At 40.9% G+C, this 15,449-nt stretch overlaps 1 protein-coding gene across 3 annotated transcripts in view; it reads right to left on the bottom strand.

Moving 5' to 3' along the window:
- Positions 1-15,449, bottom strand: part of axdnd1 (axonemal dynein light chain domain containing 1) — a 166,354-nt gene that overhangs the window by 92,808 nt on the left and 58,097 nt on the right. For all 3 annotated transcript variants that reach the window (XM_043699576.1, XM_043699573.1, XM_043699575.1), the window contains exons 10-11: positions 12,022-12,143; positions 2,464-2,604 (exon numbers count right to left, since the gene is read on the bottom strand). In XM_043699576.1, the coding sequence (XP_043555511.1) occupies positions 2,464-2,604; positions 12,022-12,143 (263 nt within the window). The remainder of the gene's footprint in view (positions 1-2,463; positions 2,605-12,021; positions 12,144-15,449) is intronic.

Below are 15,449 nucleotides of genomic sequence, written 5' to 3'. Positions count from 1 at the left end.
TTTTCCACCTATCCACTCCACCCTCTCCTCCCTGACCTATCACCTTCATCTCCTCCCCCACTCACCCATTGTACTCTATGCTACTCTCTCCCTACCCCCACCCTCCCCTAGCTTATCTCTCCACGCTTCAGGCTCTCTGCCTTTATTCCTGATGAAGGGCTTTTGCCCGAAACGTCGATTTTGCTGAAGCTCCTCAATGCTGTCTGAATTGCTGTGCTCTTCCAGCACCATTGATCCAGAATCTGGTTTCCAGCATCTGCAGTCATTGTTTTTACCTTGTGCTTGTCGGATTCTCATTGTTCCTGAATATGTTGTACAGGTGTTTTTCCTCAGCTTCTTGTAGTTCCTGGGTGCTGCAGTGTCTTGTGGCTCCTTTAAATAATATCCGGATGCAGCTCCATTTGTGGATGTTGGGATGATTACTCTTGTAGAGTTTTGATCAGAGTGGTGCTGGAAAAGCACAGCAGGTCAGGCAGCATCTGAGGAACAGGAAAATTGACTATTTCTGATGATGAGCTTTTGCACAAAACGTCGATTTTCCTGCTCCTTGGATGCTGCCTGACCTGCTGTGCTTTTCCAGCACCACTCTGATCTAAACTCTGGTTTCCAGCATCTGCAGTCCTTGCTTTTGTCTGCTTGATTGCTCTTGCAGTTGAGCATCTGGTCAGTGTGTAGGGTTTTCCTGTAGATGCTGGTCTGCAGCTCTCCATTGGCTTTCGTTCTACTGTGACATCTAGGAAGGGGACTCTGTTGTTGTTCTCCTCCTCTTTGGTGAATTTTATATCAGTAAGAATGTTATCTATGTGTTTGTGGATTTCTTCTAATTTGTTGCGTTTTGGGATGACAAAGGTGTCATCCAGATAGCGGACACAAAGCTTGGGATGGATCATGGGAAGTGTTGTTCGTTCTAACCTCTCCATAACTGCTTCTGCTAAGAGTCCTGATATTGGTGATCCCATAGGCATCCCATTGATTTGGTTGTAGATCTTAATGTTGAAGGTGAAGTGAGTTGTGAGGCACAGGTCTACTAGTTTGAGGATGCTGTCCTTGCTGATGGAGTTGGCATTGTCTAGTGTTTGTGTCCTTGGTTCATCTAGCAGTGGGGCTACTGTTTCTTTGGCTAGGGTGATATTTATTGATGTGAATAGGACCATCACACTGAAGGAACCCATGACCTCGTCGTCCTCCATCTTGGTGTCTTTTATGATGTTAAAGAATTCCTGGGTGGAGTGGATGGAGTGGTTTGAGTCTTCTACTTGGTGTTTCAGTTTGCGTTATAGTTGCTTTGCTAGTCTGTATGTTGGTGTACCAGAAAGTGAGACTATGGTCTGAGAGGAGTCCCTTGTTTATGTACCTTCCACAATCCCTAGAAACGGGGTATGTTGGATCCTTCAGATTTCATTCTTTGGAGGTCTGGCTTGTTAATTTCACCTGTCTCAGGGTTTGCAGTAATACTGTCTGTCTGATGGCCTGCTGGATTCCTTCTGTAAGACCATCGCCTTTCAGGGTGGATTCCAATGCTGCTAAGAAGTCCTTTTTTTCCCGTGTCCCTGTGGATGAAGTTCATCCCTCATACTAGGACAGCTTCTTCCGTGTCTGTGAGTGGTCAGTCCAACAGGTTCTTTATCCAAGTCCCTGAATTGTCTGTGTTTTTGCTGTATAAGAGCTTGGCCAGTTTTTCCTTGTAGGGCTAGTCTTTTCTTTGTCTTGGTCCGCTGTTGTTTAGTGTTAATGGCTTGTTCTAGCATACTTTTCCATTCATTTTCAGTCCTGTTAGTGTACAGAGTTTTTTGGTGCAAAATTTCTCGTTTGTATTTGTGGAGTCGGTTGTGGGCATTATTTATCATTTCTCATACCATCCTGCAGCCGTTCTGTTCGCTGTTCTTCTGGCTTGTGTGGTGTTGAGAGGTGGTTTGTATTTGACACGCATGGGAAGTCCTGGCATTCAAACCGGAACTCCATTAACAAACAAATCAATTTGGACCCCATTTACCAACCTCTCAGAAAAATAACCAGAAGTGATATTACCCATACTACAGACCAAGACACATAATTAGCAAGTGGGACAGTGCTTCATTGGAGGCTCACCGATGATGTTACCTAGCATGGTGACAAAACATCTGAGAACAAATCTACCAAGTCACCGAGCAAACTTACACCCTGATGGACTATGTGTAAAACTTGGGGTATATCTTAGCCCCCCCTATCCCAACCCCTCCCCAGCAATCCTAAACTTACTACTGCTTTATTAGCTGAAAGCAGCCAACTCATCACAAAGTAAGAATTAAAAATTGGATTTTCCTCCTCTGAGTGACTCACTACAAAAGAAAATTGATAAACCATCAGATGAACTGCATCCATTTGCCTTTATCAGTACTATTCTTGAGTTTCTGTTCAAATTTAACTCTTCCTGGCATCCTAAGAAAGAATTTTTCAATTGGCTCTATGATTAGAAATAATTACCTGTTAAGTTTTTCAACAGCATTCTGGAAAACGAACAGCTCCACAATAAGTTGTTTGTCCAACACTCGTTGCATCATGATTTCGTTGTGCATGTTATTCAAATGACGAGGAATATAATCCAATAAATTTACATATCTTTCTCTGAGAAAAATTAATGAAAATAAAACAACATTCTTTAAAATAGAAGATCGATCAGAATGAGTGCATATGACTTTTGTAACTTGTTCTCTCCCTAGTTCAGTTCATTTTCAATTCATTTGTCCTTAGATTACTCATCCCTCTCTCACACGAGTGCAAATTGAGGCTACTGCATGTCATTACCAGTCAAGAAAGTGAATGAGTGTGTCTCTGATTTTCTGCCAGTTCAGTTGACATTCATTCCTCCATTATGTGTGCAACCGATACCCTCAAGCAATTCTTCCTCAATTTACCTACCTTCATCAGGGTTATCAACTCACATTAACTTGGCACAATGTCACATTAGTAAATATAATGCGATAAAGGTTAAAAGAGCAGTGAGAGAAGTTGGAACTCCGGGGATCATTTTGTCTGAAAATGTTCTTATGAAGCTCCTTGGAATGTGATTTTATCTTAAACGGTGCTGTATCATAGCAGGCTGTATTTTCAACTCTGGCCTTTTACACATTCCCAACTTTGATCATTCCATTCTTAGTCGCCATATGTTCAGTTGTCAATGCTCTTCGTGCTGGAATTCCCTCACTCAACCTCTCCACCAATCTTTGCTCCATTAAAACAATCCTTAATACCTATGTCTTGATGATCCTTTTGGGTATCTGCCTGAACATCTCCTTATGTTGGTATGGTAAGGCTTCTATAGCATGTCATGAGGCATTTTACCCCTTAAACACACTGTATAATGAGAACTGATATTCATGACTTCAGAATCCACCTAGGACAAGGCCAACAGATCCATTGATACACCATTATCTGTAAGTTCCTCTCCAGGCCACAAACTATCCTGATTTGAACTATATCACCAGTACTACTCTGTTGCTGGGTCCAAGTCCTGGAACATCCTCTTTAACAACACTGAGCATCCCTACATCCCAAGAACTACAACGATTCAAGACGACAGATCATCACCAGCTCGTAATTAGGGATGGGCAATACATTCTTCTTCAGTCAGTGAAGCCGACATTCCAACGAGTGCGTGTGAGGGAGTGAACAATTGTATGCATGAGTCACGCGTGTGTGAGAGTGAATGTGTGCGCAAAAGAGAGTGGGTGTGAGTATGAGACAGTGCATTTCAGAGTTAGTATGAATGGATGAGCGTGAATGAGTGTGAGCATGTATGAATGTGTATTGGAAGGAGTGTGTTTGTAAGTGTGCATGAGAGAATGAGAGTCTGAGAGAGAAAGCCTGAGTGAGAGAATACATGTGGCAAGGGCTGCACAGTGGTTCAGTGGCTAGCACTGCTGTCTCACAGCTACAGAGTCCCGGGTTCGATTCCAGCCTTGGGCGACTGTCTGCATGGAGTTTGCATGTTCTCCCTGAGCCTGCATGGGTTTCCTCTAGATACTCCGGTTTCCTCCCACAATCCAAAAATGTGCAGGTCAGGTGAATTGGCCATGCTAAATTGCCCATTGTGCTAGGTGCATTAGTCAGAGAGAAATGGGTCTGGGTGGGTAACTCTTCGGAGGGTCGGTGTGGACTGATTGGGCCAAACGGCCTGTTTCCACACTGTAAGGAATCTAATCTAAAATCTATATGCATGAGGTTGAGAATCCTGAAACTAGAAATTGCACGTGCACCCAACACACACATTTCCTCAAAATCTAATCCATAAATCAAGCCAGGAGAGGAGGAAAGTCAAGTTTGAGAGGCAACACATTTCCAGTCTGCACTTCCATTTGAATTCTATCAATACCAGTTAAAGAGTATGTGTGAATTAGAAGTATCAAGGAATTACACAATTGTTATGGTGCAGAAGAAGGCTATTCAGCCCATCATGCCTGCACCAACCCTTAAGATAAGCATGACTATTTAGTGCCAAACTCCTGCTTTTTCCCCAGACCTTTGTATACTATTTCTATCCAAATAATCATCCAATCTTCTCTTGAATGCCTCAAATGAAATTGTCTCAACCGCACTTCCAGACAGCACATTCCATACTTTAACTATAAGCGGAATGAAAGTGTGTTTTTCTTCCATCACTCATGCTTTATTTGCACATCACTTTAAAACTATGCCTTGTTCCTTTTACGAGCAGGAAAATATTCTCCCATCTATTATATCTAGCCTACTCATGATTTTGAAAACCTCTACAGAATCTCCTTTTAGGCGACTTCTCGCCATGATATGGAGGTGCCAGTGTTGGACTGGGGTGGACAAAGTTAGAAGCCACATGACACCAAGTTATAATTGAACAGGTTTATTCAAAATCACAAGCTTTCATAGCACTGCTCCTTCATCAGGTGACTTCTTAATAGGTATTTGTCTCAATCTTCAAAAAAGAGACAGATGATGCAGATATGCTAGTTAAGGAGGAGTGTTAAATATTAGTTAAGGAATATATTGGTGACATTTTGTAAAATGTTTATGTATATTTTCAAAATATTCAGATTAACTGAAATTCCAGAATAGTGTGTACGGTTTTAGTGTCCTTATTTAAAGCATGGATATAAATATGTTGAAAATCACTCAGAGGTGGTTGATTGGATTGATACCTGGATTGAGCAGGTTGCTTTGAGAAGAAATAGTGAACATTTCTGGGCTTGTTTGCACTGGTGTTTAGAAAAAAAGTGCTGAGTGAAGCTTATAAGATCATGAATGGTTTCAACAAGCGAGACCTGAAAAGGCTATTTCATCTTTTAGTGAGTTCAGAACTCAGGGACATGGTTTTAAAATTCGGGCTTGCCATTTTAGAACAAAGATGAGAGGAATTGCTTCTGAAATTTGTGCAACTTTGGAACTCTCTGCTTCAAAAGACTGTGGAGGAGAAGTCACTGAATATTTCTTAAGGCAGAGGTAGATAGATTCTTATTAGACAAGTTGTTTCCAAGAAATCACATTAGACTCACACAGTTAACAGTTTATTTCTCCAAGAATGTTATCAGACTTGCTGTTTTTATTTCAGATCTCTCAAAATTGCAAAAGTTTTTGTTTATTGAAGATGAGGGAACCAAAGTCTTCAACATTAAAAGGAAATGTCAAATGTGAAACACAAACAGATGAGCCATGATCTTATCGGATAGTGGAAGGCTAAATGACCAACTTCTACTCCTAATTTACAAGTTTGTATGTTCATAAGCAAGAAGATTTTGGAGAGAATGACTTGCTTGAAGATGGTTAATTCACCAGTGTCAGGTAAATTGTATGCTTGGCTGTTAAAGAAGGGCAGTGAAGAAATAGAAAATGCACTGAGGATGATTTTCCAATCCTCACTAGATACAGATGAGGTTCCAAAGGATTGCAGGTCTGCAAAAGTTGTACTATTATTCAAAATGGGTGTAATGAATAGACTGAATAAATATAGGCCAGTCAATCTAACCCTGGTGATTGGTAAATTATTAGAATAATATTGGGAAATAGAATTAACTGTTACTTGGAAAAGCATAAATTAATCTGGAACAATCCACATAGTTATGTTAAGAAAAAGTCATGTCTTATGGCATTAATTGAATTTTTGAGGAAGTAACGAGGATGGTTGATGAGAGCAACACAGTGAATGGTGACTACATGAATTTTAATAAGGCATTTGACAAGGTCCTACATGGAAAACTGGTCAAAAAAATGAAATCCCCACAGGTTATAGAGGAATGTGGCCAGTTTGATCCAAAATTAGCTCAGCTACAGGAAACAAAGGATAACGGTCAACAGATGTCCTTGAGAATGGAGGATAGTTTTCAGTGGTGTTCCACAGGGCTCACTGTTAAATTCTTTGCCAGTTGTGATATATATTGAGTTGGACTTAAATGTGAAAGGCATAATTGAGAAATTCACAGATGCCACAAAAATTGCTTGAGCAGTTGATTAGGATGATTGTCAATATCAGGATGATTGCAATGGTTTGGTTCAGCAGGCAAAAACAGAATTCAATCCAGATAACTGCAAGATTATGCATTTGGCGATGGCAAGCAGAATTATATAATAAACTGAAGGGTATTGAGAGGGGTACAGCAAGTCCACATGTCACTGACAGTGGCAGGACAGAAAATGTTGTAAAGAAGGCATGCTTTCATTCAGAGGTATTAAATACAAAAGCAGGGAAATAACACTAGTTCTATATAAGATACCGGTTAGACCACATCTGGAATTGTGTGTACAATTCAGGTCACCACATTACAGGAAGGATGTAACTGCTCTAAAAAGAGAAAGAACAAAGGAGATTTACAAGAACATTACCAGGGATTGAAAGTTGCAGGTACAAGGCAAACTTGACAAGGCTAGGATTGGTTTCCTTAGAACAGCTGCTCCTTTTTGAGGTATTTTAGGTGTTGGAGGTGATTTCCTCAAATTCCAGGAGCAGCAATTACTGTTTTTGATGCTGTTGCACTGTTTTGGAACTTTGGAGAAAAAGAAGTCAAAACATAGCAGTTTTAAAAGGGAAAGGAACAGACAAAGGAAGCACGTGGTGAGGTCAGAGCAGGAGAGAGAGAGAGAGAGAGAGAGAGAAAGAAACCCACATTGCTAACTGACAGAGCAGTAAACCTACACAGTTACTGCCTTTGCTTTTTGAATTCATGTATCACTGGACATCGAAGTGCGTCTGGGAAAATTAACAAACAGTGAAATTCTCAACTGATCTTGGAGGAACCTGTTTGGGAGAGGTCACAGCACAGAAACAGAAGTGAATATTTAAGCGTGGCCTTACAATAAGTCTGCAGTAATGAGCAGAATGGGTTCTTTCTTGATTATATGTTTTATTGAGATATCTCTTGATTAAACTTCAAATATAAGCCATAAGTATTAATTTAACCTGGATCAGTTTTTGTAGTGGAATAAGACAGTATTATTTTCTGGGTCTGTAGATTGTGATGGAGCAAAAATGGCCTTCAGTAGAACGATATGCTCTTCTTGTCGGATGTGGGAGAGTTTACGGATTACTGAGGATTACATCTGCAATAAATGCCGTTGGTTGTGAATCCTATCAGATCGGATAGATCAGTTAGAGAGACAGAGGCAATGAGGAACTTACAAGAGCAAGGGGCTGTGATGGATGGCAGTTATAGGAAGTGAGAAAAGTTGCAGATACAGTCACATAGATGGGGTAACTCCAGGAAAGGTAAGAGAAGTGGTAGTTCAAGGCTCTCATGTGGCTATCCCCATTTCAAACAAGTATGCTGTTTTGGAAAATTTTGGGGGTGATGGATTCTCAGGGGAAGGTAGCACAAACAGCCAAGTTTCTGGTATCGAGACTGGTTCTAATACAATGAGGGGTACGTCAGGTTCCGAGAGTTTAATTGTGTTAGGGGACTCTCTAGTCCGAAGTACAGACGTTTCTGTGGCCAGCAGTGAAAAATCAGAATGGTGTGTTGCTTCCTTGGTGTCAGGATCAAGGATTCTCAGAGAGAGTGCAGAATGCTCTCAAGGGGAAGAGGTGCCAGCAGGAGGTCATTGTACACAATGGAACCAACGACACAGGAAGGGAAAAGTTTGAGATTCTCAAGGGAGATTACAGAGAGTAGTAATATCTGGATTGCTCGCGGTTCTACGAGCTAGTGAGGGCAGGAATAGGAGGATAGAATATATGAGAGGATATGAGAGGATAGAGCATGGCTGAGGAGCTGGTGAATGGGAGAAGGATTTTTGAATCATTGGAACCTCTTCTGGGATAGAAGTGATCAGTACAAGAAGGACGGATTGCACCTAAATTGGAAGGGGACTAATATACTGGCAGAGAGATTTGCTGGACCTGCTCTGGAGGATTTAAATTAGTAAGGTTGGGGGGGGGGGGGGGGGGACCCAGGGAGATAATGAAGACAGAGATCAATCTGAAATTGGTACAGTTGAGAACAGATATGAGTCAAACAGTCAGGGCAGGTAGGGATAAAGCAGAGAACAAGGTAGGACTAATAAATTAAACTGCACTTATTTCAATGCAAGGGGCCTAACGGAAGGCAGATGAACTCAGGGCATGGTTAGGAACATAGGACTGGGATATCATAGCAATTACAGAAACATGGCTCAGGGATGGACAGGACTAGCAGCTTAATGTTCCAGAATACAAATGCTACAGGAAGGATAGAAAGGGAGGCAAGAGAGGAGGGGGAGTGGCATTTTTGATAAGGGATAGCATTACAGCTGTGCTGAGGGAGGATATTCCCAGAAATACATCCAGGGAAGTTATTTGGGTGGAACTGCGAAATAAGAAAGGGATGGACACCTTATTGGTATTGTATTATAGATCCCGAATAATCAGAGGGAAATTGAGAAACAAGTTTGTAAGGAGATCTCAGTTATCTGTAAGAATACCTGGGTTGTTATGGTAGGGGATTTTAACTTTCCAAACATAGACTGGGACTGCTATTGTGTTAAAGGTTTAAATGCAGCAGAATTTGTTAAGATTATTAGATTCCCTACAGTATGTAAACAGGCCCTTCAGCCCAACAAGTCCATACTGACCCTCCGAAGAGTCACCCATCCAGTCCCATTTCCCTCTGACTAATGCGCCTAACATGAAGGGCAATTTAGCATGGCCAATTCATCTGGTCTGCACATCTTTGGACTGTGGGAAGAAACCTGAATACCTGGAGGATTCCCACGCAGGCACAGGGAAAATGTGCAAACTCCACACAAACAGTCGCCCAAGGCTGGATTTGAACCCGGGTCCTCGGTGCTGTGAGGCAGCAGTGCTAACAACTGAGCCACCGTGCTGCCTACTAAGCGTGTACAAGAAAATTTTCTGATTCAGTATGTGGATGTACCTATTAGAGAAGGTGCAAAACTTGACCTACTCTTGGGAAATAAGGCAGGGCAGGTGACTGAGGTGTCAGTGGGGGAGCACTTTGGGGGCAGTGACCATAATTCTATTAGATTTAAAATAGTGATGGAAAAGGATAGACCAGATCTAAAAGTTGAAGTTCTAAATTGGAGAAAGACAAATTTTGAAGGTATTGGGCAAGAACTTTCTTAAGCTGATTGGAGGCAGTTGTTCGCAGGTAAAGGGACGGCTGGAAAATGGGAAGTCTTCAGAAATGAGATAACGAGAGTCCAGAAACAGTATGTTCCTGTTAGGGTGAAAGGAAAGGCTGGTAGGTATAGGGAATGCTGGATGACTAAAGAAATTGAGGGTCTGATTAAGAAAAAGAAGGAAGCATATTTCAAGTATAGACAGGATAGATCGAGTGAATCCTCAGAAGAGTATAAGGGCAGCAGGAGTATACTTAAGAGGGAAATCAGGAAGACAAAAAGGTACATGAGATAGCTTTGGCAAATAGAGTTAAGGAGAATCCAAAGGGTTTTTACAAATACATTAAGGATTTGGATCACATAAGTGTCATAGAGCCCATAAGACAGAACCTAACCATCTCCCCTTAATATTCATGACTACTGTTAAATGCTCTATAAAAATCCTGGGAGTTATCACTGACCAGAGAATTAACTGACCACCCACATAAATACTCTGGCTACAACAGCAGGTCAGAGGCTAGGAACTGTGTGGCTTTGTAACTTTGTGGCGGCATTGTGGTTAGCACTGCTGCCTCACACCACCAGGGTCCTAGGTTCAATTCCAGCCTCGCACACCTCTCCCTGTTTCTATGTCAGTTTCCTCCAGATGCTCCGGTTTCCTCCCACAGTCCAAAGATGTGCAGGTCAGGTGAATTGGCCATGCTAAATTGCCCGTAGTGTTAGGTGCATTAGTCAGAGGGAAATGGGTCTGGGTGGGTTACTCTTTGGAGGGTCTTGTTGGGACGAAGGGCCTGTTTCCACACTGTAGGGAATCTAATCTAACTGAGCTCCTGACCCCCCAAATCCTGTCCATCATATAAAATACAAGTCAGGAGTGTGATGGAATACTCTTCACTTGCCTGAATGAGGGAAGCTCCAACCACATTCAGGAAAACCTTCCATGATATACAGCCCACTTTAGTGGCACTCATCCACCACCCTAAAAGTTGTCTCCCTCCACCACTGTACACAGTGACAGCAGTGTGTACCATCTACAAGATGCACTGCAATTACTCACCCACGCTCCTTCAACATCACCTTTCAAACCTTTGACCTCTACCACTCAGAATGACAAGGACATGAGAACACCATCATCTGTAAATTCCCCTCCACTGCCATCCTGACTTGGAACTATATCATTATTCCTTCACTGTTGCTGAGTCAATATTCTGGAACTCCCCTGCTAACAGCTCTGTGGATGCACCTATACCACTAAGGACTACTGCAGCAGTTAAAAAAGGTGATGCACCACCACCTTCTCCAGGGCTATAAGGGATGGATAATTAATGCTGGTCAAATCAGTGATGACCATACTCCATGTAATAATCCAATAAATAAAAAGGATCCATTATCTTGATTTTAGCACAAACAAAAACAGTAAATACTCAATATCTTCGCAGCATTCATGTAGAGAAAATTGGAGTTAATATATCATTGGTTTTCCAACATAACCTATTTTCAGTGAAGTTTAGTGCAAGATAAATATTGGCCAAAGCAAGACATCACATACACATCCACAATAGTGTCATGGAATCTTCTATCTAAGACAGCAGACAGGACCTTGGTTTAACATTTCAACTGTCAGGTCCCTGACAGTACAGAACTCCTTCAGTACTATAAAGTTTATACTCAAGTTTCTGCATTGTGCTTGAACCTCTGAATTTTAGACAACATAAACGGAAGCATAGCTGACCTACCCAAGTCCAAGTTATTAGCATTTATCAAAAAGAGCCAGGGTCAGAACGGTCCTACCACAAACACATGGTGAATACCACTGTATTCTTTCCTCTAGTTTATAAACAACTATACACCACTGTTGTCTGCTTTCTGTCTCTTACTTCAATTTCTTATCCGTTCTTCCACTGCTCCCGCAATCACATTGACTTTAATTGGCTTGAGACATTTAATTGCTTTGATTTCAAGAAGATAAATAGAAGGATTTGTTTTAGGCATACACATTTGTTCTAAGTATTCACTTCTTCATCTTTGTTTAAGTAATTGTTTATTAATATGAAATTACATCCAGTGTTGTCTATCCTTCCATAATGGAGAGAAATGCACATCAGTCATAAATTATAACTTCCACTGTGTCACATGTTTTACTACTACTTGAAAGAAAATAGCAAGTCGAATGTAGAGAGGAAATGTTGGTTCCGTGATTACAACTGCAAACTCGCTGGATTTTGATTATGTATTATTACTAACATAGCACCGTTACAAAAACAAAATTAAGTTCAAGTGCATATTTTTGCTTGTTTCTTACAACTCACAAATAACATGACCAAAGCACCATTAACATACATAATTTACTACATGCTGAGCAGTAGCTCGGCTGTAAAATCAAGGAAATGTTAGTAAGTAACATACAATCAAATGATAATAAGTAACATACATTCTGATCATCAAACTCCTACAGCAAAGACAGACCTGATTTTGGCAAGAAGTTCTCCTCGCTCTGCACAATCCACACTGATTTGACGAATAAGCTCATGGAATACAATGTTATAAATGTCTTGTTCCTTTTTCACTAGGTCTAGCAAATGATGCATCTGTGCAAATGGATACAACAACAAAGTAATTTGGAAATTGAATTAGATAGTGAATATGCAAATCTGTTGTTAGTAAACGATACAAGCCACAAAGCTGCCACAAATCCAGTCAGAACCACAAAGATCTATGAAAAGCAACAAAATATAAATGTTTTCATTTTCAGTAACGTAGTAGAAGGCCCCTAATGTGAAGATTGGAGAGAAAACTAAGTGAATCAAAAATAACTTTTGACATACATGAAAACCCAATAGGAAAGGAAAGCTGAGCTGCTAATTTGTCGCCTGCTGCCAAATCTCTACTTATACCCAGCTAGAGCAGATGACAGAATTATGCAACAGAAACATTCCTGGATGCATTCTAGAAAGCTAAAGCACAAGAATAAAATCTAAGTGTCAGCAGTGTAGCTAAGGTTGGAAGTGAGACTCTTGGGCAGCTAAAGCAAATGTTACTACATTGCAGTCCTTTCAAAAATTAAATACCAATGTTCTTTATAGTATTGGAAATAATAGTAAAAGGTTTGACTGGGATAATACATTCATCTTAAGACAGGCTAAAAAAGACACACATGGGAATTCCTAGAAGCCTAGCATTCAAACTGGAACTCCATTAACATATAGATTTGGACCCCATTTACCATCCTTTCAGAAACAGAACCAGAAACGTTATCACCAACCACAACAAACCTAGGCAGACAAACATCAAGTGGGACAGAACGCCAAGGCCTCACCAGATGATATTACCTAGCATGGTGATGAAATATCTGAGAACAAACCTACCAGATCAGTGAGGATACATACAACCTGATCCACAACCTGAGCTACAAATCTTCTCCAAAATCTTACTAAAGTCTGAACACTAATATCTAGGAAAAGAAATATAGAAAGTTTAAAACTAGGTTAGTCTAGAACAGGGCATTGAATATTAATTTTTTTGTTTTTTTTTCAATTAAGTACTATACCATTGTCTCATGTTGATTCATCGTGAGCAGTGGAAGGGATTCAAAGAAATTCAGACTCAACACAATGCTTACTCACAACTGTATGGCAGACACAATGTGATGGAGTATATCACATGCTGAGACATGTTGGAGCGTGTTGGAGAATTAATAATGTGATTGCGTTCCTGAGAGAAGACAGCTTGCATTCATGGAGCCAGTACACACACCTGGGGTTGTGTCTCAGCATTCCTGGCTCTGTCAGAGGACGGATTACAAATGGGCTTGTTACAGCAACCCAACAGTGTAATCCATTGTCATAATGGCAGCATTCTTGAGTTTCCCAGGCAGCAAACTGGCCTTGTATGTGTTATACCTAGTGATTATGTTGCAACTGCTTATTCTGCTTACTCATCAATGCTGCATCATGGTTCACAGCTGCACAATCTCCAATTGGCCCCATTGTCATGCTCAAAAAGCCACCTGCATGTAATTGACATCGAAAACTGGCTTTCTGGCGCCATCCAAATGAAGAAAACATTTGGTTGTGATTATTCATTAGCAGTTTGACTTGGGGTACCCTGATTTAATTATTCATTAGGATTTTCTGCAGTGAACCTCTTGTGTGACGTTGTCCTATCAACATCTAACATTCCTGTTATTCTTGCCCCCGTCTTGGTTGCAGTCCACTCACGCCTAATATCTCAACACTTTCACATCCTATCTCTAATCTATTCTCCAAGATATAGGCCTTGTCAGTATCTGAGTTGGAAGTTGTAAGAATGAAATTGAGTGATGGTTTGTCTTTATCCTCCCCATCTTCTTCCTGGTCCTCCACTACTTGGCCAGATTGAATTACTCTGAAAAGATAGTGGAACAAGGGTAAGATTGTGTTGCTAGGAAAAGGGAGAAGAAAGAAGAGGATTAGTAGGCTCTCTGCAATTTGAGAATCAGAAGAGAAAATGGATGTAAGTTTGGTCTCTGAGCTGGAAGGTTTGTTTTCAGACGTTTTGTCATGATACTATGTAACATTATCAGTGAGTCTCCGGTGAAGCACTGGTGGTATGGCCCGCTTTTTATTTACAAGTTTAGGTTTCCATGGGTTAGTGATGTCATTTCCTGTGGTGGTCAACAAACACATTGACTTGGATCCCATTTACCACCCCCTGAGAAACATAGGAAATGACATCACTACAGGAAATGACATCACCACATGGAATGATGTCACCAACCCAAGAAAACCTAAACACATAAATAGAAAGTGGGCCCTACCACCAGTGCTTCACCGGAGGCTCACTAATGGTATTAACTAGTATGGTGATGAAACATCTGAAAACAAACCTTCCAGCTTAGCGAGCAAACTTACATCCAGAACCTCAACCTGAGCTACAAATCATCTCAAAACTCACTAAGAAGAGAAAATATAGGTAAGGAACAAATGCAATTTTAGCAGGAGGACCGGTATTGACTCAACCATTGTCTTTCATAATTCAGCTCATGTTTGTTACAGTTGAGCAATGGCCTGAATGTTATCTGCAGTAGGATATGCAGGTAGCCTGTACACACTACAGTCAGCTTCTTCTGCCTTCAGTTTTGCATCATCTGCTTCTGTGAGTGCAAGTGAAAAGTGTTTGTGAGCATCATACAATCTGTTTCATCTATGTGGTTGTCAAGGTTGAAATGCTAACACTGTCTGCAACCTGTAAGCTGTGGGGATATTTACAGCAGCATTCAGTATGTGAGGGTGAGGTAAAGTATGCAATCTAACTCTTGATAGATATCGAATGGTAGTAGATGGGTGATAGAGGTATTGAACTGAAAAACGACTGAGTCTATGGTGCATGTGGCAGGATATGGAATTTGAAGATGCATTCAATGACCTTAACCACCTGAGACCAGTGAACTTCTTCAGACAATGCACAGGATTCTTGAGGCTTGAATTCTGACATGACCTTTATGGCCATCTATTTCGACTGCCTTTTAACATGTCCGGTGGATCTCCTAGCCCCTATGTATTTGAAAATCTCTCCTAATTTCCATTTCCTCCACCAAGGCCTCAAGTGCAGTGTCTAATGCACATTGTGCCAGTCTTTAATATTTTTCCAGGTCAGATTCATTTCCTGCGCAAACATCTGATCTCTTTAAACCACAAAGTAACTCCTCTTTAAGAGGTGCAAACCAGCTTTAAGTAATACTTTTGTTAACAAGCTACGATTTCGAGCCCTCTGTTATGTGCAGCCAGCGGACAACAAATTTTGTGCTGGCAATTTGCAGTAATCATTCAAAGAAACAGCTAGCTGATGTTCATGTACTGTCTGCATTACTATGAAAAGGCATTATATGATTGGTTCTTATGTGCTTGTTCATATTT

The sequence above is a fragment of the Chiloscyllium plagiosum genome, chromosome 11, assembly GCF_004010195.1.
Source record: "Chiloscyllium plagiosum isolate BGI_BamShark_2017 chromosome 11, ASM401019v2, whole genome shotgun sequence".
Lineage (NCBI taxonomy): Eukaryota > Metazoa > Chordata > Chondrichthyes > Orectolobiformes > Hemiscylliidae > Chiloscyllium > Chiloscyllium plagiosum.
The sequence above is the reverse complement of the archived record's forward strand: the minus strand, read 5'-3'. Positions and strand labels throughout refer to the sequence as shown.